The sequence below is a fragment of the Lagenorhynchus albirostris genome, chromosome 4 (assembly GCF_949774975.1).
Source record: "Lagenorhynchus albirostris chromosome 4, mLagAlb1.1, whole genome shotgun sequence".
Lineage (NCBI taxonomy): Eukaryota > Metazoa > Chordata > Mammalia > Artiodactyla > Delphinidae > Lagenorhynchus > Lagenorhynchus albirostris.
Window position 1 is genome coordinate 23187582 of NC_083098.1, and position 22544 is coordinate 23210125.

The 22544-nt window shown below is 39.5% G+C and overlaps 1 protein-coding gene across 2 annotated transcripts in view; it reads right to left on the reverse strand.

Moving 5' to 3' along the window:
* Positions 1-22544, reverse strand: part of INPP4B (inositol polyphosphate-4-phosphatase type II B) — a 728360-nt gene that overhangs the window by 331823 nt on the left and 373993 nt on the right. For both annotated transcript variants that reach the window (XM_060147684.1, XM_060147683.1), the window contains 2 exons: positions 4025-4143; positions 1825-1941 (listed from right to left, as the gene is read on the reverse strand). In XM_060147684.1, the coding sequence (XP_060003667.1) occupies positions 1825-1941; positions 4025-4143 (236 nt within the window). The remainder of the gene's footprint in view (positions 1-1824; positions 1942-4024; positions 4144-22544) is intronic.

Genomic DNA, 22544 nt, shown 5'->3' on the forward strand with positions numbered 1-22544 from the left:
CATAGTCTTTGGTCCAGATATCCCAATCACCGTCTACTCCTTTTCTTTGTTACCTCAAAAATCAAGGAAAAGGAATGGAAAGGGTAAAAACAAAACTCCCTGGCAAATATTAATATATTTTTTTAGTTGCGAGCTTTAACCCCAATGTTTGTCTCTTAAAATATTTTTATCGTATACATATATCCCCATATCCACTCCCTCTTGTATCGTATACGTATAGCTGATTCACTTTGTTATACAGCAGAAACTGACACAAGGAAGTAAAGCAATTATACTCCAATAAAGATGTTAAAAACATATATATATATTTTTATCTTCCACTTTTCTTCAAAGAAGTCAGAAATAATAAGTGTAGGACTACTTAAGAAAAAACAAAGTAAGTAAATATGGGAAAAGCCTTTGGTTAATATTCTTTTATTTGATTTTTACTATTTATGAGAGACCACAAGACAGTAGCCAAAACAATAACTACAGCAATAATAAACTTGCACTTATGAATCTGTAGCTGTTAAGTCTTCTGAATATGTTTCATATATTAGCTCATTTAATCCTTACAACACCCCCTTTGCCCCCACCAGGTAAATATAAATGAGGGTCAATTCTCCCAGAGTCACAAAGTGGAATGGAAACCAGACAGTCTGCCTTCTCAACCGCTCTACCTGACCGCTATCACTGTTTCTATACCACATATGTGCTGTGCATTTCATTGGGCATTTCTTCTGCAGTTTTGAAGACATGAACTTTTCTGGGGCTGAGTAGAAATGCCTTCGATGCAGATTTTTTTTCTCTGTTACATATACCCACCATCTACCTATGTTACATGTTTTGGGGTAAAGAATGAAAAGGAAAGAGAGACTCATGAGCGAGACAGAAATGCCTAGTGAGGGCAGAGCTGAAAGGTGCATTTCCCCTCAAGCAGGTGTGTGTGACTCTCCAAGCCGGGCAGAACCCCATAGCCTCAAGCAGAATTCTCCCAGAACCTACTGGTCTACCTGCCTTCAAAGTGTTTCCTGGCTTATACTTCATTGTGGACCATCAATACTCCCATCGCTCACCCAGCCTTGAAAACAAACAAAAATTCATTCTGACGGGAGAGATTTAAAGAAGAGGGCTAAACCATCCCCTTCTCAACACCTAACAATAACATTCTCTCTTGTCCAGGGATTTTCAGAGTGGGCTCCAGAGGCAGTGCCTGGGTACCTAACGGTCTCACTTGAACCCACTGATTCAAGCGGAGGAAAAGTCAGACCCAGTAGGAACAGCCTAGGACAAAAGGCCATCAGGACTTGACGTGACCTTCCTGTAACCAGGCCAATGAAAGCTTCTGCCTCATGCTGACGATTACTTCCTCCTCTGTTTGCTTTGGTCCCACAGACAACATCAGAAGAACAGAGGGAGTTTCTCTTATTCAGTACATAAAAGAATAAATTGTGAAAGCAGAACACTTTATCAATCCCATTTTAGAATAATGACAATATCTAGAAAGTTCTGAAACATTATTTAATCTCTTCCACTTGCTTTCTGCTCCCGGTGCTACTCCTTCAACAACTCCTAAAGCATAACAACAAAAATGGAAACCAAGACATCCAGCCAGCCTCCCTGAAAAAGAGGAAAAACTGTTCTGAAAGCTTCTGCTCCTAACCGGTTGCCAGTATGGCACTAAGCCAAATGAACTTGAAAGAAATCCCAGCAAACTATAAACATAAGACAACCATAAACACAGTACAAAGCCCCTCTTCGAAAAATGCCAGTTACATCAAAAACCCAGTGGTTTGGAAAAGCCTACTGCTTTTCCCAAAGAAAGAAATAAGTACAAGTACTTACAGTGTCATAAGACTTATCCTTGACATCATAGACTGTTAGTTTTATTTTGGTCTCCTCATAGATGGGATACTCAGATGGGAATGTGACACCAGTCAAGAACAGTGGGTCTCTTGTTCCCTGTAACAGCACAAGCAGACAACTTTGATTCAATAAGGCAGCAGTCAGCAGCACGCAGTGACACATGAGAAAGCAGCAAGTGTCTGGGTCTGCTTTTCTAGGAAGTGGTTCTATTAGAAGAGATATCTGAATTGCCAAATGATGGCCACAGGGACACGGCCCAGGGCCCCAAAGTACTGATAGAGCTGTTGATAGTAAATGCCCTGCATCATTGTCAGGGCTGCTAAGCATCTTGAAAAACAATTTATTTTCATTATATGCAGCACCCTTCTTTAGGGTCAGTTGTCTGTCCATTTAGAATACATGTAATGGACATAACCTGTGATTTATGCAAATACGCTGAGATATTGACTGATCAAATTAAAATGAAGCTCTTTTCTCATCAAGAACCATTTGGCAATCTTATGCTGTCCCTTTATTTCCTTTCTGTAATGATTCAATTGAAAGCCATGCTCTGATAGCGTCCATTTGTTTTTAGATGTTCAGCTGTATTTTTTTTTCTCAGACTGATTTGAAAACTAATGAAAGAAACTAAATATGATGCATTCGGGGCTATGAAATTACTAGCTCAGGATGCAGTGCACAGGGTTTTTCCATGCCTCAGGATTCATTTTTAGAGAGCTGACATCCAACATTAAATTTTATATCTATATTTAAATATGCATAGTGCTGAATATCATGGAGATATTTGCTAGAGTTCTGTAAGCCAGTTGTTTATGGAAGTTTCTGGAAGCTGAAGTTATTCCTTTATTCATTCATTCTTCCTTTTATTCAACAAATACTGCTTTTTGTTTGGCACGGTGTTAGATGCTCTGGAACACACAGTGAATGAAACAGTCAACAACAGCTATGTATGTTCAAATAAATGTGTCAAAATAAATAATTTCTTTTAAGTTTTGACAATATTTTTAAAATAATCAACTTGAAATAATGCTTGAAAATAGTTTTCATATAAATGAACAATTTTCCAATTTTAGTTTTCCTTGAATGAATAAGACTATTTTTGTTTATTCAACCACAGCATTAACTACAAATGATACCAGCATTGGAACCTAAAGTTTCCCAAGGACAGAGTCAGGGCTACGTGTAGGATCTGGGTCATTCCCATTAGAGAAATGAATGGAGTTTCGTCTGAATCATTTTTTCCACCAATGGCACTGAGCAAGCCAGATCTGGGGTAGGCAACTTAGACTCTTACAGAGAAACTCGTCGTTCAAAACATAAAGGGCTCCCAAGTCGAAGAAAAGCAAAGCTTAAGGAGTGTAGAAAACATTTTCTTTAGTCCCAGAGAGTAAGTATCTCTCATTCACTAAGGCTGTGAAATATGTGATGAGAACAAAATAATCAAAAGGGAAACACTTCCTCTTTTGAATCTGGTCCAACACAATAACAAGTTTCCTCCCAACACATTGTGAGTGTTATATTAGCAACAATAAATGTAAATAGGAAATCTCCCAACGGATGAATAATATTTACACCTTTCGCCTAGAAACATTACAGTGTCTCAAATTAATTATCCACCTTTCTTTGAAAAACATCATACTTTAAAAAGACACACACGAAAGGCAGAGAATATGAAGCTTCTGACATGCACAAAAGGCAGAGAATATGAAGCTTCTGATATGCACGAAAGGCAGAGAATATGAAGCTTCCACAGACAATCTGAAGAATACAGGAAAAAATGAAAAGGGCAAAAACACTTAGGTTTAAAATGCCTCTAGGTAATTTACAACTTTCTTTTTTGCCCCTCAAAGAAATATTCATTCCATTTAATTTAAAATTTATATATATATATATTTTCCCCCCTATTTAGTACTCTATTCAAAGATCCAGAGTGGGGATTTTCCTTCTACTTACTAAAGAAAAATAAGTCTTTTATAAAAAAGGCAAGTTCTTTCCCCATTTGTTTATTCTGGTAAGTTACAAATGCATGCTTAGTAACCTCAGGTATGCTTTCCTAAATGAAGGAGGACTGCAACCTAGCATAGCTGCAGGCCAAAATCTAAAGTATTTCAGCTGTTTGCTCAAATCCAGAGAGAGACTGAGAGAGAGCGAGAGTAAATCAGGCACACAGCACGCTCACCTCCACAATTTCCGTGCTGGAGTATCTTGTCAGACCCTGCTCCGCTGGGTGGATTACTGAGATCTGCACCAGTGTATTCAGCTTCCTATCACGCACGGGAGCCACAAGATCCTTGCATGCTGGCAATGGCAAAGAAAAGAGAAAGAAGAGAAACTAACATCGTATCTCAGGGAAAACTTTTGTCCCGGGTTGGAAGGAAACTCAGCGCCGGCGCTGAATGAAACCTTCTGGGACTCTGGCTGATTTTACAGAGGAAGTCCCTTGGAAGTACCTTACAGAAATAGGAAGTCACGTGCTGCGGAGCGGAATTGAGAATTCATTTCCACTGGCCACATGTGCAGCTCATGCGAGTCTCCACTGCCCTCGGATCCCAGCTCTCATGTGTGACCCTGCACACACAGCTCAGGGGCTTTGAGCGACTTTAATTAGTCATTAAACCCCGGGCTTTAATTCACACCCCTAGACTACATAAACTGACTGGCCACATCCGGGGAACTTTACTCTTCTCCTTATTGACACTGGCAGGATTAGTTCAAATGTTGGAAGGCACACTTGGTCCTTACTTATCTATTCACTAGAGTTGGCCTCCTACAGTCCTACATAGGGACAGATGCGGGGAAGGGAGGCTACCCTATCACAGCAACACACAAGCCCCGGGCAAGGAGCAGAGGAGGAGGTGGAGGGGTTAAAAGCGTCCTCTGTCCAGGATTCCAGCCAAGTCTGGGAGGCAGAAACGTGGAAAAAAAATGATGGGTTAATTCTTGCCCAGGGGCCACAAAAGTAAGACCTATCCCTTGAGACACCAGGCTCATATTACAGACGCTCTCCACCATACCATATTTACTTGAATATTTTCTCCTCCCACATATCATTCTCACAATTGGGGGAAGAAAAGTCCAAAAAAAATTCCTTTTCAGCAAGTCCAATATCTGCTCAGGTGTTTCCCCACCTGGCTTTGAAATAGTAATTTTACTACCTGCATTTGGATCCCGAAGTATCATGCAAAGTGTCCTCACGACAGGGAAGAGGTTCAAATTAGGCTGAGCTGGGGGCTAGGGTCAGGCTGGAGCTGGGACCAGGGACTAGCAGTAGCCGCGGGTCATGGATTCATGGTGAGAGTATGCTGGGCTCTATACCATATACATCTCACGCCTCTGACCAGTGCAGAAAGAGAGGGAAGGACCCAAGTATTTAAGCTACATTCTGGCTCTGCAACAGTGTACACCTACTAGGACAGAGGTACTACGGTTTAAACCTGAAACTTGAAAGCAAAGCAAATTATGAATGTAATGATCACCTTTCCTTTGCTTACAGATCAGCTCATTTATAGAAGCAGAGTGGGACAGAGGAAAAAGCAGGAGCTTTGGAATGAAACTGGCCTGGTTTTCGGCCAGTTCTATTAGCTAAGCAATTCTGGGCAAATTTTTCAACTTCTTAATTTCTTCTTGACAGACTTTGAGATCCTTTTACTCCTGTACGGTATTTTGTTATAATTTTCCTTATTTAAACCATATGCCTCTAACCGTACGGGAAAGCTTAGGAAAGCATGCTTGGAACAAATTAATAGCAACAGTTTATTTAGCCATCATTATTTTTGAGGCCTTTTGCCAATTATCTCTTTATTTCTCAAAATAATGCTTTGAACTATTATTTCATTTTTACATACTAAGAACTAGAGGCTTTGAAAGAGTAAGTGCTCACATGTACATTACTAGAACTCTCTGGTAGTTTTCTTACATCACACCCCAGCAGTTCCATCTCTTTTCTTGGCATATGAATTCCTCTCTCAGACAGTGGCACCTCTCTTTGGAAGACCAACTGCCATAATTCTTTACTGTCTAACCCAAGAGATCTAGTTTTAGAAAATACTGATGCAAGGTTTCAATAATGTCAACATATCAACGGAAAGAAAAAAAAAAAACAGATTTAGACCTGACTGTCCTTTGGTGGTTGTTTTGATCGTTTCCTCCACTTGCCTAACGAATGTTTAATTTTATCACTCATTCTCTGGGCTTTCTGCTCGTAGTGTACAGCTCTCTCTCCATTTACTGATACTGACATATATCTCTCCTTAGATTTTGAAGCTGGAGTCAATTTGTTTCCCACACATGCATTTTGTCCACTTTCTGCTGGTAGCTTCATCTCTACCTTATGAGCTTATGACACGTTTGCTCAAAGTAAGTTAATTCTTGTCTGATTTCTTATCAGCCTTGATTGTGTGTTGTGGTTAGTTCTCAGAAGTGAGAAGCTGTTCTCCATTTTATCAGCGAACCTCTCAGACTCACTCCTAATAAAAACAGAGATAATCTCCATTAAACTCAAATGTTCAGTCCGACCCAATTTGCAGATTCCCCCAATACTGATGAAGTAAAAACAACTGTAATGGCACTTTGCATTTCTTTATATTTTAGATCTAAAATATGGCCTAGAAAACAACAACAACAACTAAGGTCACATCTTGGCTGTCCATATCTTTTCCTTCCTGAAAGCCCAGAGATTTTAATGTTCCCTACTTCTATGTGGCAAGATGTTAGGAAAAGACTCTGACATCAGTCAGACTTCCTGAGCTATAGTCCCAGGTTCCTCATTTTCTACGTATGTGCCTTTAAGTCACAAACTCTTAGCTGCTCAGTTTCCTCATCTGTCTATTTCTCAGGATGGAGGCAAGGAAGAAATTAGGTCCCTTTTTATGAATGGACTTTTCTATGCAAAATAAAGCTTACTAATATTTACCAATATCAATACCTACATTTACTAATAGGTAGTGTTTTATTCTTCTGTACAATGGTTTTTATTGGTTCAGCCATATTCAGACAGCTCCTTAAAAACTATCATTAGGTCCAATATTTCTTTGTAAATATCAAACCAGTACCTGACTCATTGCATTTAGTAAACTGAAACCCATACACACTATGGATCTATACATACTGACACTGTCCCACTGGAGGGGTGATAAATGATGAGTGATTGAATTGCTTCACAGAGACTGGGTCACTATAAAGTATAACCTGCATAGGAACTTTTTAGTAACCACTAAAGAAGCCTGAAAAGTCTGTTTTCAGAAATCAAAAAAAAAATGTCATATCAATTTTCCAGCCATACTTAGCACTACCCATTACCCACACAAAATTCTACTCTATGAGGGAGTGACCTGCATAAATGGTCTTCAACTCACAGGACTAAAAGAATACTTCAGGGTTTTGCTTTGGTTGTTTCGTTTTGTTCGAGAATTCTTGAATCAAATGGGTCGTAACAAGTAAATACCTCTCTGCCATCATTCACTCACCAGTAGATTTTTTACTTTTATTTCTGCCTTTTTATTGGCTTTGTTTTGGACTGAGCTGTTTAAAAGCATTCTCAGAGCCCAAGAGAGTTTAAATATACAAGATGTTGATAGGTTGGGATTCAAATATGCTTGTGTCCACTGAATTGTTTATTTCTTAATAAAAAGGGGAAAAATCACAATGTAAAAGTAATGAATAATTTTTTTAAAAAACTACAATTTGAAACTTTTCTTTAGAAAAAAACAAAAGAGCTACTAGTGACTGTTTTTCCTGTCACCTTTGCTATAGTAACTGGCCACATGGGAATTCACTTTCCATCGTCAGTGCTGGTGAACGAGATGCTCACAGGCATTCCCAGCTGAGATTTGTACAGGATCCAGACAGCTCTCTGCTGGAAGGGAATCCTCAATAGAAGTGTAATGATAAAAACAAACAGAGCTTCAATATCTCAGAAGAGGGCTAGGCACTGAGCAAACTGGAAACCTATGCTGTACCAAAAGAGGGGCCCTCCATTCAAATTCATGGCCTCAAGAAATAAAAGCCCACGTGGCTTGATTTGAGGATTTGTCCAAAGCTTGAAATCCCAGTCATTGTATGAGTTAAACTGATATATCTGTGACGAAATTTGGCCTAAGGACCAGAAGATGCCAACCTCCGATCTAGATGCTTAAAGCTACTACTTGGATTCTTAGGGAAAAGTGCAGATCATCTGTTGCTCCTATCATTCCTCTAATATCTGAGAATCCGGAAGCTAAAGGGTGGGGGTTTCTGGGTTCTTATTGAATTAATATTCTGCCCACCCCAAAGTACCATTTTTATAAAAGATCTGTTTTCGTTTCATTCAGCCATCATTTCTAAAGCACGTCAAGTCTTTTGAGTCCATACAGCCGTTCCATCCTTCTAGCCAACAGTGGCTGGAAGCCTAAAAATGTCTCCAGACTCTTCTACCCGAGAGCTCAGCCCCAGCAATTATCAATTTGAACACAACTGTCAGTTCAGGTGGCTTTGCATTCAGCAGCACCGGCCAAATCCTAGTTATTCTAAGACCTGCCCTGGCTATGGAGTGTTCAAATAAGCAGAGGTGCCTGCCACAGGCTTTCACGGGGGCAGTGGCCTGAGCCACTGGTGTAGTGTGAGTTCAAGGCTGACTCCAAGCAACTGTCTCTTTCCCCTTAAGAACTCTTTCTTCTGTGAAGTCAGGTCATTTTCCTTGCCCCACTCTATCTCATCTCTCTTCTTGCCATTCAGTGTTAGTAGCATCGAACAAAGTTTATCCTCAATCCTCTAGAAAAAGCAACGGCCACAAGCGGGGGCGGGTGGAGGGAGACTCTGACATGAATTCCCATATCTCTACAATTCTGCTCTTAAATTAGCCAGAGGAAAGTTAGGCTTAAAGGAGAAACCACACAGGAGAGCAAACAGAGAAAAAAGAAATGTTTGCTTGTTTGTTTTTCAACTCGGGATAAAATTATATTTGAAACCAGGATCTAGCCTAAGGAATTATGTGACTTTGGATACATTACTCTTATCTCTTTCAGTCTCTATTGTCTTATCTGTAAAGTGGAAGTCAAAGGACAGATTTCATAGATTTGCTATAAAGATTATATGAAGTAATATATGTTGAATGCTAGGCACATAATAGGTCCTTTTATTATATATTAAGATTGATATGAATATAATTATACATTGGCACAAAAATGGATTTTATCTATTCAATATTCTTATAGTAATTAAATGCTCAAGATATCCCAGGTTGGTCCTGATTTTATGTAACCTTATTCTTTTTTAATAAAAGTATTTTATTAAATATATGCCTGTGATTTCTTGGTACCTTCTTGTTTTCAATACAAAAAAATTTTAAACCCCTTACTGGATTATTTGTTAATTTCAGAAATCATAGTTATCATTAATATATTGCTTTCTGTGAAACCAGATGTACACATTTATACTTGTTAATTTCACCTCTGACTAGGCACTTCCAAATGAGAAGCCAAAAACAGCAGAAAGATTTATTTATTTTCTGTCTGTCCTCAGATGTACTACATGTAAACTCACCCTCTATGCAGAGATTTATCTGGGAGGTTAGTGTTCCTTTACCTAGAGAGGGACTTCCCTGGTGGTCCAGTGGTTAGGACTCTGCGCTTCCACTGCAGGGGACAAGGGTTCGATCCCTGGTCGGGGAACTAAGATCCCGCATGCCACATGGCCAAAAAAATAAATAAAAAATACTTAGAGAAAGTTGGTCCACAAAGAGTCATTGTCTTAACAACTGAGATGTCCCAAGGGGTAATGGGAAGACTTGCTCCTCTGTTCTGTACATTCCCTCATCAAAAAGAAGGCTGTGCATGCTTATAAAGCTTCTTTTTCTTGAAATTAAAAAAAAAAAAAAGTTACAACTCAAACCCAATATAGCCTGATGGCAACAAACCTCCCCTGATGAAAGTTCATTTCTTTCCCCCTTCTTCCCCCACCCCAGACTCTTCATAGGGAAAGCAGAAGAGGTAAATCCACGCCCCTCAAGGGCAAAAAGGGCCAGGGTACAGAGAATAGGGGGCATCTTGAACAGCAAAGTGGCCTTATCCAAACAGGGATTTAGGGAAATAACCGTCTAGCTCCAGGCTCCCCCAATAGCACTGTTCTTATTATACCATCCCTAAGAGAATCAGGCATTTCCCTAAGGCTGTGGGTAAGCCTCTTGCTGCCTAGAATGCAGCTTTCTATTTACTTCTCGAATTCTTAATGTTTGGTTAGGTTTCTCAAAAATGTGACATATATATCCTTGCTCCTTGTACTCCAGAAAAGTAGATGCCGCTTATCAACTGATAGGCCCACTTGGGTTAAGTTCCCAGTCCAATAAATTACTGGATTCCTTTGCATGGTTTCACAGCTCCCATTCTAGATCAGTGAGTACATCTAGACTAAATGAATTGACATCATACATTAAGAGATATATAAATACCAATGTAAATACAATGTAAATATTTGTTACATTTTAAAAGCCTAATAGCCCCGCTAATTGCCAGTACAATACGCTTTCCCACCTTTAGTTTCTTCCGCCTTTCTGTTCTTTATTCTTCCTTCCTCTCAGGAATTCTAAGACAGCAATTTTCTGAAGCCTAGGATGTGAACCTTTACAATTCAGATCTACTGAGTGGATTCAGAAGACAACACTGCCTCGTTCCCAGGGCACCACGTTCCATGATAATTCCATTTTCTACAGTAAAGTGGCAGAGTGTATAGTGTCCTGGACTCATACTAATATCCACACAAGGAGCATTTCATAAGTAATCAGGAACATGCTATTCACTTTTGAATATGTTCTTAAGGCTACTTCTTAGAAAAATGTGGCTCTATATCATGTTGAGCTGATTGATGCCCATTAATAATATTCTTCCATGTTCATTCTGTATTCTCTGTAGAATCTCTGAGTCTCTGATTCATTGAGCTTAGCATCACATCTTGCCCTCTCTGTTCATTTTAGCTTACCTTCAACTGATAGAGCCTACTTTCTGTCATTTTCTCATTTGGTATTACTATTCTCATTTGTGTTCTCTTCTGCTTTCTCAAATGTCTTTGCTATGTGCTCTCTCCTATTTCAAATGTCCTCACTAACATGTTTATCTCATCACTCGGAAAGATGAGGTTATCAAAATCATCACTTGTATATTTATTTATAAGACTTGGGACTACTGGGGTCAGGAATACATCTCTCTTAACAAACTACAGCTTCTCCATCCAGTTAAGTAACCATTTTTTCAGTCTTCATAGAAGTAAAACAAAAATGTGCTATTTTCCCCTTAACTGTTGTGTGGGAAATTTTAATTTACACACATTTCCCTAAAGAGTATGTGAACCACGCAGAGCTGCCAACATAAGCAATATTTCTTGGGAAAATTAAAGAACTGTAGATAGAAGAGTTGGTGTGAAAAATGTGATTCGAAAATTTGGACTTCTTTTTCTTTTTTTTCTTTCATTTTTTGTTTGTTTTGTTTTCTTTTGTCTTTTAAGACACTGAGTTCAAAATATTAATGTTCTAAATACAAAACTGGAATCTTTTCAAGGAGGATAAGTATACCCACATAACTTGAACAAACAGTATTAATTTTAGGTTTCTAGAAAGTTAGAGGGCAAAAAGCAACTCAGTGTTTAAGGTTGAAAGATAAGAAATCAATCCAGGGAATCAATACACACACACACACACACACACACACACACACACACACACACACACACACGACTAAATAAATAAATAAATGAATAAATAAAGCCATCCTAATGAAGGAATTCCTTAGATATACTGAAAGAATCCTAGGATTTTTGCCCCTTTACTACAACAATAAAATGCTAATATAGGGAATTCCCTGGCAGTCCAGTGGTTAGGACTCTGCAGTTCCAGTGCACATGGCATGGGTTCGAACCCTGGTCGGGGAACTAAGATCCCGCAAGCTATGCGGTGCAACCAAAGAAGAAAAAAGAAAAACAAAAGCTAATATAAGGCAAATTTTAAGGTTATTCTCAATTAAGATAATAAAAGAAGCACGCAGAGAAGATGGGGGTGAGGGGTAGGAAGCACAATTTATGGCATACTTATTATGCATCAGGTGGCATTAGGCTTAAACTTTGCTTGTGTTAGCTCAAATTCAGAACAATAATGTGCCTGGTGCCGCCTCATCATTTCATTAGTTCCATATCCATATTTTTGACTAATCAGATTTGTAGATCATGAAGACTATTTATTTATTTATTACCAATAGCTCAGTAGCCCAGTTAATTTTTTTGTCACTAACATCATTCTGTTCCGTCTGGTCCGCTGCTTTGTAAGGAGAATTTTAAGACTCTCAACACTCTGAAAATAGAATCCAAATAAACCTTGAGGAAAGGATGAGACTAATGCCATAGGGAGAAAGCAGATGACAGAGTTATTGAGGAATATACGTAATAATTTGCATGAGGGAATTGAAGAGATAGTGTTATAGAAATATTGCTTCAGAATTCTTGCTACACTGAGATTTGAGCACCACTGCTAAATTTTGTTACAACTGACTCACTTCTAAATTAAACTAATTTCCTTGAGGTAAAAAGCCAGATTCAGATTGTTGAGAAATAGGTCCGGAAATAAAATGTGTTACTTTTTTCCCCCATAACAAAACAACATAAAAATATGCCACCATATTTTATGTGTATCTGTGTGTGTTTTAAAAAAAAAAAATGTTGGCCTTAACAACAAATAGCCAAGAAGATGAAATTCACTTCTACAGTTGGGAACCTTACACTAAAATAAACTAACCACTCAGTACTGGCTCTCAATATAAGTATCACTGAACAATCTATAGAGAGAGAGAAGTGGAGCCTCTGCCTGGAACAATGGTGCTCTCGGGGAATGCTCTTTGATCGTGCTCTGAAGCAGCAAAGATGCCAGCAGTACAGAAGACAGCGTATTTGCATATGAAAAGAGCAAATTTGGTTCAAAACACTGTTGTCTGTATCAGAAGACTCCCATTCTCCAGCCCGTCCCCTGCTCCCCCCAGCTTCTCTCATTTCAATCCTCAGAAAATTCTGTTTTGTCCTGTTTTCATGAACACTACCTAGATGGCTGAGACTCCATTCTCAAGCAGTTGAAATAAAAACAAGCCTGTGCTCGTGTCTCTCCAGGTTTTGACCTCCCACGCTATATGATGTAAACCCCAAACTGGCCTGGCATCATCGCCTAGTAGTTCGTTCAGACTTGGCTCTCTGTGCGCATGCTCCAAATCCACGTTCCACTTCAGGAACGTGCGTGAGCTTTCTGCCCCTCTTTTGAGCAAGAACATGTATGCTGCTTAAGAAAGGATGAAAATGTTATTCCAAGAATGGAAGCTGTTCTCAACCCTTCATTCTTCTCTATTTCTTATTAAAGCAGTAACCTAACTTCTCACACAATTTCAATCACCACTTAAATAAAGGGTCTTCCAAGATGTGGGTCTCCTGTGTTGCCTTCCCACCTACCCTCTCTTGTTTTCAATATCCTTCAGTCACAGGAATTTCCCCTCAGGTATATTATTGATAACTAACACTAAATGTATCCAAAAGTAGGCTAAGTAGTTATCTGTGTATTTAAGCTCTGAAATACAAATAAAATAAAAGTTAAAAAAAAAAAAAGAATGGAAGCTGGTCCCTCTGAATACTAAAAGAAATGTTGTGAGTCAGTGAATGGAAATCTGTAGTATTAGAACTAGGGTTGCAGAAGAGGAAGAAACACAGGCAACAACCTTAAATCTTATAGCCGACCAGGGACCAAGATGACAATATTTTTCCAGAACTGCCAGTTTGACATAGGAGCCAATAGGGTTCCCGTTCAGGACAAGCATAGAGCCCATCAGTGGATCCAGCCGGGCACGTGGTTAGTGGGGAGGGGATGCTTCCTTGATTCACCTCTGAACCACAAGATGAGGCTAGCGTGGCTGGTGGAGACAGTTAATTACAGGAGTGGTGGCAGGAAAGTCAGAGCCTGAGTCACCAAGTGTGGATGGCTAAGAGAAGTGTGCTCAAAGTTGATGAACTCTAACTGAGGACACAAAACGATGTCCAGAAGGTACTTGGGAGTCTGAGGCAGAAAAAAAGGAAACTGGGACCTTAGAACATGACCTTCAGGGGTTGACAGTCTCCTGAGGGGCAGGAAGTAGGAAGCGCTCTGGAAGGCAGTTGTTTAACCTGGATGATTTCACACACAAAACACTGACTCATGGTCTGGGTTTCACCAAATCCTGCATGAGGCAACTTTCAGACACGCTTTCCTGAAGCAAAATGTTTCAGAAAAATTGTACTGTATATATTGCATCCAAGGGCTAAGTTTTAGAAGATGGTATTTAAATTAAGGTAATTTTTAAAATTTCAGTTATTTTTTTCCCATAAATGTATTGCACTTGGTAGTTATATGTGGAATTAATAGTCTTTTGTGAAATTCCCACCCCTCTAGTGTTAAATATTTTACAAGTAGATTTAAAGTATTAAATCAAAGCCATACATGGATAGATTAGGAAACAAGCAGGGGAAGGGAAGCATGAGAGGAATAGGTGGCTCTGGAGGGATGACTAGCCTCTCATTTCATTGTCTGTATCTAGAACATCCTTTGTGGAGGGGCAAGTTATCACTCCCTATTTCTCCTGAGTCCCTTGAGTCAATCATACGTGTGAGTTTTTTGTCGACAAAAGAAAACCTCAATATTCATGTTGAATACGGAGCTTTAAGGGTGTCAACTCTCCCATCATAAGACAGTTGACTCACAGGAAATAAAACAAGGTTGGTATAGATAAGCTAAAGCTAGAAATGACTAGTGAACCAGGAGACACGACACAAGAGGAGAAAGACAGTGAGTCTGTGGGTGAGAAATCAAATGTGGACTAGCTTGAGGGCAGAAGGGGTCTAATTATTCAGAGCAAAATCCACAAGTTCAACCCCATGTGGAAATAGCGCAGCTTGAGAGTGGGAGAGTGCGATTCTAAGAGAAACCAAGTTTGAAGGAAACAAAGAGCACACTTCTCAGAATATTGGGGATCTCCAAGGAGAGCCTCAGCTCAGCAGAGCACCTGTGAGCTGAATGTAGAATGCTTCAGAGCCCTAGCTACACAGGAAGTTTCAGAACAAAGGAGCAGCTGTTTACACTACCCAAACTAAACTAGAGAAGAACCACCTTCGCAGCAATTCCAAGACATGTGGGAGACTAGGTAAGATAAGAATATGAGACACCTTCTGTTTGAAGGTCTCCCTGGCAGTTCTTTCTTGCTCTGTGTAGTAAACAGTCAAAGGCTCAGGGTCGTAGGTTCCAGTCCTGACCAGGTAACTTTGGATTTGTTATGGAATCTCGGTATCCTCCTCAGGAAATGAGGAGGATAATTACAGTTATTCTCACTGAGTGCTTGTGAATATATGTGGGGAAAAAAGATTTGTTAATTTCCTAATGATGTATTCATAATGTACTTCTCCCTTTCATGTATATTAGCTCAAACACTCTGTGAAATAAGAATTATTATCTACAACTTACAGACAAGGAATCAGATTTTCAGAGAGGGTAACGGATTAACCCAGAACAGCATCATTATCATATCATTAATGAACAATATCATTAAGCAATCATTTTACACCTAGCACCATTCTTAGTGCTTCAAGTACACTACCTTATTTAAGCTGCAAAACAACCCAGTCAAGATGAAATTGTTCAGAGTCACACAGGTAGCCAGTAGCAGGATGAGGATTCATATGCTCTCATGATGGCAGCCCAGCCCATGCTCTCAAACACTGCCCTTGTACTGCCTTCTCTCAGGGTTACACGTGGTAGGCTGAAATCTAAGCTCAAATCTCTGGACCTCAGTCCATTTCTCCGATTTTAGTTCCGTTATCCTTCTTGTTATTTGTGTATATATGTTCTTAACAGCATCTCTATAGGAAGATAGCTTGCTTCCTGATGCTATCATAGTACAGGAATCTGGAAGTTACTTTGTGAAGAATTTGGGGCATAAAGTTCTACACAGATAAGCAATTGTCAGCGATCTAGTCTAGTTACAGAACCCACTTGTTCAGCTTGGCCCATGACTGATTCTTCCTGTCAGTTCTCTCTAGATGAACCCCAAGGGCAGTCAGGCTCTGCCCTTCCTGATATAATTTGCTAACAACAAAATATCAGCAGTTAAATAATTGTCTTCACTGAGAATACTAAAATGAATTGCTTTTTACAAACAATTGTGTTAGCGACAATTCCAAAACATCTCAAGGGCATTTCTAAACCTATAAATTTATTTTATGAAGAATTGTGAGTCAAAAAGCAATGGCATTCATGCCTGCATTCAGTTCGTGGGTATTTACTGAATGTCTAAATGTGCCCAGCATGATTCTAGGTGACAGTTTCACAGCAGTGAATAGGAAAGCAAGTTCTCTACTTTATGGAGCTTACAGTCTAGCAAGACATAAAGTTAAAAAAAGTAATAATTTAGTGAGCATTTTAAACAGGGTGATTAAATTGAGAGTGTTGGGAGAAGCAAGAATCAGGAAAAGCTTCTCTGACGAGGTGACACCTGAGTTGTGATCTAAAACTTACCAAGGGGCCAGCTGAGGGGCGGGGACGGGGTTGGGGGGAGAACAAATGCCAAGACCCAAATGTCTGGCTTGTTTGAGAAGCAAAAAAGAAGACGAATGAGGTTGAGAGTAAGGCTGCAGAGTGAGCTGGAAGATAGGCACAGGTAAGGTGAGAAGGGCCTGCTGCCCAAGATCCTTGTAGAGTGTGGTAAGATATTTCAATTTTATTCCTTTTTCAAATTTTATTGGAGTCTAGTTGATTGACAGTGTTGTGTTAGTTTCAGGTGTACAGCACAGTGATTCAGTTATACATACATATATATTCATTCTTTTTCAGATTCTTTTCCCATAGAGGTTATTATAGACTGCTGAGTAGAGTGCCCTGTGCTAGACAGTAGGTTCTTGCTTATTTTATATATAGTAGTGTGTGCATGTTAATCCCAAGCTCCTAATTTATTCCTCCCCCTACATCCCCCTTTGGTAACCATAAGTGTGTTTTCAAAATCTATGAATCTGTTTCTGTTTTGTAAATCAGTTCATTTATATCATTTAAAAAATATCAGATTCCACACATGTGTGATATCATATGATATCTGCATACCTCTGTCGATTTTATTCTAAGTGAAATGGAAGCCATGGAAGGATTTTAACTAGGGAAGTAAAGGAATCCCAATTATATTTTTAAATTATTTATTCTGGCTCTCCCGTCAGGAAGGGGGTGTGAAGGGGTAAGAGGCAGATGCAAGCAGACCTAGGAGGACTCCCTTAACCGGCTCAGGTGAGAGCCCACAGCGGCTGAGAATTGAACGATATCGGTGGCAACGGATAGAGGTGATCAAATTCAGAATACACTTTGTACATAGAAAGTATAGGACCTGAAGATGGATTTGACATGAGGTGAGGGAAAAAGAAGTATCAAGAAAGAGTTAAGAGTTTGAGGATTTGCATAACGGAATGGATGATGATGTATTTTAAGGAGATGTATATCATTGGGGAAATAAAATGTTTGGGAGGGACAGGAAACGGGAAACAAGAAATCAGGTTTTAACTACCTTGAGTTTAAAACCCCTCCTAGGAAGTCAAGTGTCTTGAGCAAATGACACTGTGGAGTTCAGAGGAGAGCAAGGATCAACATTCCAGACGAAGCGAGCGCTCCAAGGACCTGATCCTAAGATCTGAGGGTTTACCTCTCAGACGCAGAATTAAAGATACAACGAGAAATAGAAAAATGAGGGAGAATTCCACTTAAAAGCCTTGGTCTTAAAGGTGTGTTCCCTTCTCATGAATCTTCCTTGATTTACTTTTAAGTCCAGGATATTTCTTCCCCCTTCACAACAAAATAACCTTGGGGGTCTGAAATACCCAAAAGTGCATTTTTCTTCTTTCATTCTCGGATGTCGCACAAGCCACAATGTTGAAGAGAATGGGCTCTAGAGTGAGCCTGTGGGATTCAAATCTCAACTCCTCAGCCTCTCCATAATCCAGTTTCCAAAATGTAGATAATAATGGTACCTAATCAGAGTTACTGTGAGGATCAGATGAGATAAAATTGGTAAGGTACTTATTTAAGAGCCTGGAACATAATAAATATACAATAAATGTTTGCTATCCTTAAAAAAAAAAGACCTCCTAGACAAGCAAGTGGAGATATTTACTAGCCAGTTGAAAAAGGGAGGAGGGAGATTATCATACTAAGTGGTAAGACAGAAAAAGACAAGTATCGTATGATATTGCTTATATGGGGAATCTAAAAAAATGATAGAAACAAACTTATTTACAAAACAAAAACAGACTCACAGACATAGAGAACAAACGTATGGTTACCAAAGCAGAAAGGAGTGGGGAAGGATAAATTAGGAGTTTGGGATTAACAGATACATACCACTATATATAAAATAGATAACCAACAAGGATCTAATGTATAGCACAGAGAACTATACTCAATATCTTGTAATAACCTATAATGCAAAAGAATCTGAAAAAAGTATATATATATATTTTTCAGATTCTTTTCCATATATACATATATATACATTAAACTGAATCACTTTGCTGTACACCTGAACCTAACACAAAATTGTAAATCAATTACACTTCAAGAAAAAAAAAGAAAAAAAAAACAAGAAAAGTGAAGGCGAGAGTTACAAATTTTGGAGACAAAGACCCGTAAATATTCTTTAAAGCCCATAGACTTTGAAACTGCTTAGAGCAAGAAGGTGTTTAAGTTTCGTGAGTATTAGGATAAAACTGATATTCTGAATTTGAACAAGTTTTGACCTGGGAATACCTCTTGTGTTCAGACTGACTTCTGCCATCTTACCCCTGTAGATGACAGCCAAGAGCCATGTCCTTGTCATGGTCAAGTAGAGGGAATGGAGGAGTGAGGGGCAGAGCACTTGAACAGTTTTGGGCTTTGCTATACCAGAAACATGAGCACGGGCAAGTCACTCAACCCATCTGACAGTCAGTTTCTGCTGTTGTAAAATGGGGAGAGCACCACCATTGCCAACTGTGAAAGGTCAAAGCTCAAGTAAGAAGCATTTGGGAAAAGACTGCTCTGTACAGTGGACGTGGGAAGGGACTTTTCTTTAATCCCACGTTCCACTCTACTAGGTTTCTTCCCCGCGGCTTGGTTCCCAGGTAGCCTTAGATACATTTGCATGCCATCTGCTTGACAAGAAGCCCCACTGACAAATTTCAGCCACACAGACAACAGCACCAGGGGACCTTGCTCCCTCATAACCTCGGTGGCTTCCTAATGAACAAAGCTGCTAGGCAGGGCTTCCCTGGTGGCGCAGGGGTTGAGAGTCCGCCTGCCGATGCAGGGGACGCGGGTTCTTGCCCCGGTCCAGGAAGATCCCACATGCCGCAGAGCGTCTGGGCCCATGAGCCATGGCCGCTGAGCCTGCGCGTCCGGAGCCTGTGCTCCGCGATGGGAGAGACCACAACGGTGAGAGCCCCGCGTAACGCAAAAAAAAAAAAAAAAAAGAAAGAAAGAAAGAAAGAAAAGTGAAAGCTGCTAGGCAGTCCTGATTCCTCAATTACCCACAAGTAGCAACAGATGTTGCAAAGGTAGGCCTGTTCCAGTGACCAGCACTCTCAGTGATTAGACAATGGAGGAAAGAAAGTAATTAGGTGAATCACACACAAAGAGAAATAAACTGGATGGGGCATGTTGATCGTTGATGAAAGACAGATAAACAAGGTGTGAACATTTAAAAAAAAAAACCTCTAATTTAACAAGTAATTAGCTAAACCCATGTGGAAAAATCAATTTAGGCCTCCCTTAACTAAATGTTCCTGTGGTATATTATTCAGAAAGAAATGGGAACAGAAGAATAGATATAATTTATTGCAACGAAATTCAGTTAAATGGTACACTCCTAGCAAATAGGAAGTGAGGCAAAAAGAGATGTTTGTTCTCTTATATACTTTTCACTTATTAACTGATGTCATGTATCTCAACCTCCTAAAGAATGCCAAGCTAGAATTTAGACCAGTAGCAATAAAAACAGCTACGTTCCAGAGGGAGCACACATTAAATCTTGAGTCGCCAGAAAACACTACCCACACGACAGACCTGTTAAGAAGCTCTAATTGGTTCACTTTCTCTTCCTTCAATTAAATCTCTATCTCAGCAGTACAAAAAGGTGACGCAGGTCTTAGATAACCTTTTATTGTCTACCTCCCTCCAATCCTGTACTTTTAATAATCAGCCACAAGGAACATGGCCTTTGGAATTCAAAACCTATATTTCTCCACTCCCGTCCTTATGCCCTTGGGCAAGTGACTAACCTGTGAAACAGGAATAGTGAGAAGCACCTAGCTAGTCTGTTCTAAGATCAGAGATAAAATGTGAAAAGACACATTGGGAAGATTCTTGTGTCTGCAAACTCTGCATAGGTAGGCAATTGTCAGGGGCACAGCATAGCTACAGATTTTGCTGTGTCCCACTCAGCATGGTCTGAGCCTTCTCTGAGTTTCATCTAGTTTAGCCCCAAAGCCAGTAGGACTCAATACCTGGCACTTAGGAGTTCAATAAGTGATAGCAATTATCATGCACAAAAATTCAGTGCCAAGACCCCTTTTCAAAACAGTACTCAGTGAGTATGACAAAGTGATTTACCCAAGGTTAAATCCAAAATAGCAAAGGCTAACCAATCGTTAGGTATATGTCAGATACCAGTTTAAAGGTTTTCTGTATATTAATTCGTTTAATCCTAACAAGAACCATATAAGGTAGATACTGATCCCCTTCCTGTTTTACAGAGAAGAAAATAGGGAGTCAGAGACATTGTGTCATTTTTCCAAGGCTGCCTGTCCAGGTAGTAACAAAGACATTGTTAAAATTCTAGAGTTGTCTTCACACTCCCATCTCTTAGCTATATTGCCTCCTCACTCAGATTGTAGACTGATGAGCCTGAAATGCAAAACTACTGTCTATTATTTTGGTCGTAGTGATAAACTGTTGTTCCGAAAAACATCTCTTCAAAAGTATTGCTAGTTACCTGATGCTGTCAACATTGAGATAGCTCCAAGAAAGACACGTCAGGCAGATTCTTGTGTCTGCAAGCTCTGCATAGGTAGGCAATTGTCAGGGACACAGCATGGCTACAGAGTCTGCCATGTCTAGCTTAGCATGGCCTGAGCCTTCCCTGAGTTTCATCTATTGATAGCTTAGCACCAAAGCCAGTGAGACTCAATTCTTCCTGATACCCAAATACAATCTGCAAGCACTAGAATAATGTTGAAAGACTTGTGTTTATTTAGAATTTTAAAACAAGTTTCTCATGTATGTGCAACAACTGTAAAATACTGCAAGAAGATTTCTAGAGCCTTAATTTATTTTTAGAGTGGGATTATAAGTAATAAAGAGGAAAATGTAAATGAGCATTAAACTCATCACCTTAGGAAATGAGCTGTAGGATTTTCTTTCACGTAGTTTGCTACTCCCTTTGCCTGAATTGTCTCTTGTGTTCCTTCTAAACCAGCTGAAATCCTGCCCATCCTTCCAAACCTGGTCCAAATGCCACTTCCTCTGAGATGTTTTTTCTGATGCCACCGTTATATATATATATATATATATTTATATATATATTTATATTTATATATTATTTATTTATTTATTTATTTATTTTGGGTACGCGGGCCTCTCACTGTTGTGGCCTCTCCCATTGCAGAGCACAGGCTCTGGACGCTCAGGCTCAGCGGCCATGGCTCACGGGCCCAGCTGCTCTGCGGCATGTGGGATCCTCCCGGACCGAGGCACGAACCCTTGTCCCCTGCATCGGCAGGCAGACTCTCAACCACTGCGCCACCAGGAAGCCCCACAGTTATATTTAATCACTGCTTGCTCAGTACTTCCGTAGTTCTTGGCTTATGTCTTTATTTTGCCCTTATCACAATCTACCTGGTCTGATAGTTTGTCTCTACCATGTCCTGGAAATTCTTGAAAAGCAGGAATCAAGAAGGAGGGAGGACAGCCTGATGGTTAAAAGCAGGAGTTCAGATCAGACAAAACTCAGCTTGGATGCTGACTCACTCAGCATCACTCAACTTCCGTAAGATCTTTGGAAAGTTGATCATTGGGAATCTTAGATTTTTTCATCTTTCCATTGAAGATAATATGGGTGAGTTTGTTCTGTACTCAGATTCCTGGGTTCAAATCTTAGGTTCATAACTTTACTTGTTTATGTCTAAGTACCCTTTCCTCTAAGACAAAGATGATAATAGAGAATTTATCTCATAATGAAATTCTGAGAATTAAAGTAATTCGTTTATGTAAATTATTTAGAACCACGTCTGGTGAACAAACAAGCACTCAGTAAATGTTAGCTACTTTAATATTATCCTGTAGAATTGTGGTAAGGAAAACATGGCATCCTGTTTGTAAAGAGATAAGCACATAGTAGATGCTCAAAAAATGGTAGCTATTACTGTGATTTCCCAGTACTTTACACTGTAAGAATAAAGAAAATGGCAATCAACATATAATGAGCAAAAACATAGAGCAAGCACATTCTTAGCAGTTGTTTCTCTTGTTGCTTGAAAATCATCTTGCAGCTTATATGATGAAGTATTTCATACAGTACTTTTATCAATAGGTTAAATACAAAAATATACCGCTGTGCTCAGTATTCCCTTAAGTTTGCCTATGATACCACGTAGTGGGTAAAAATACTAAAGAA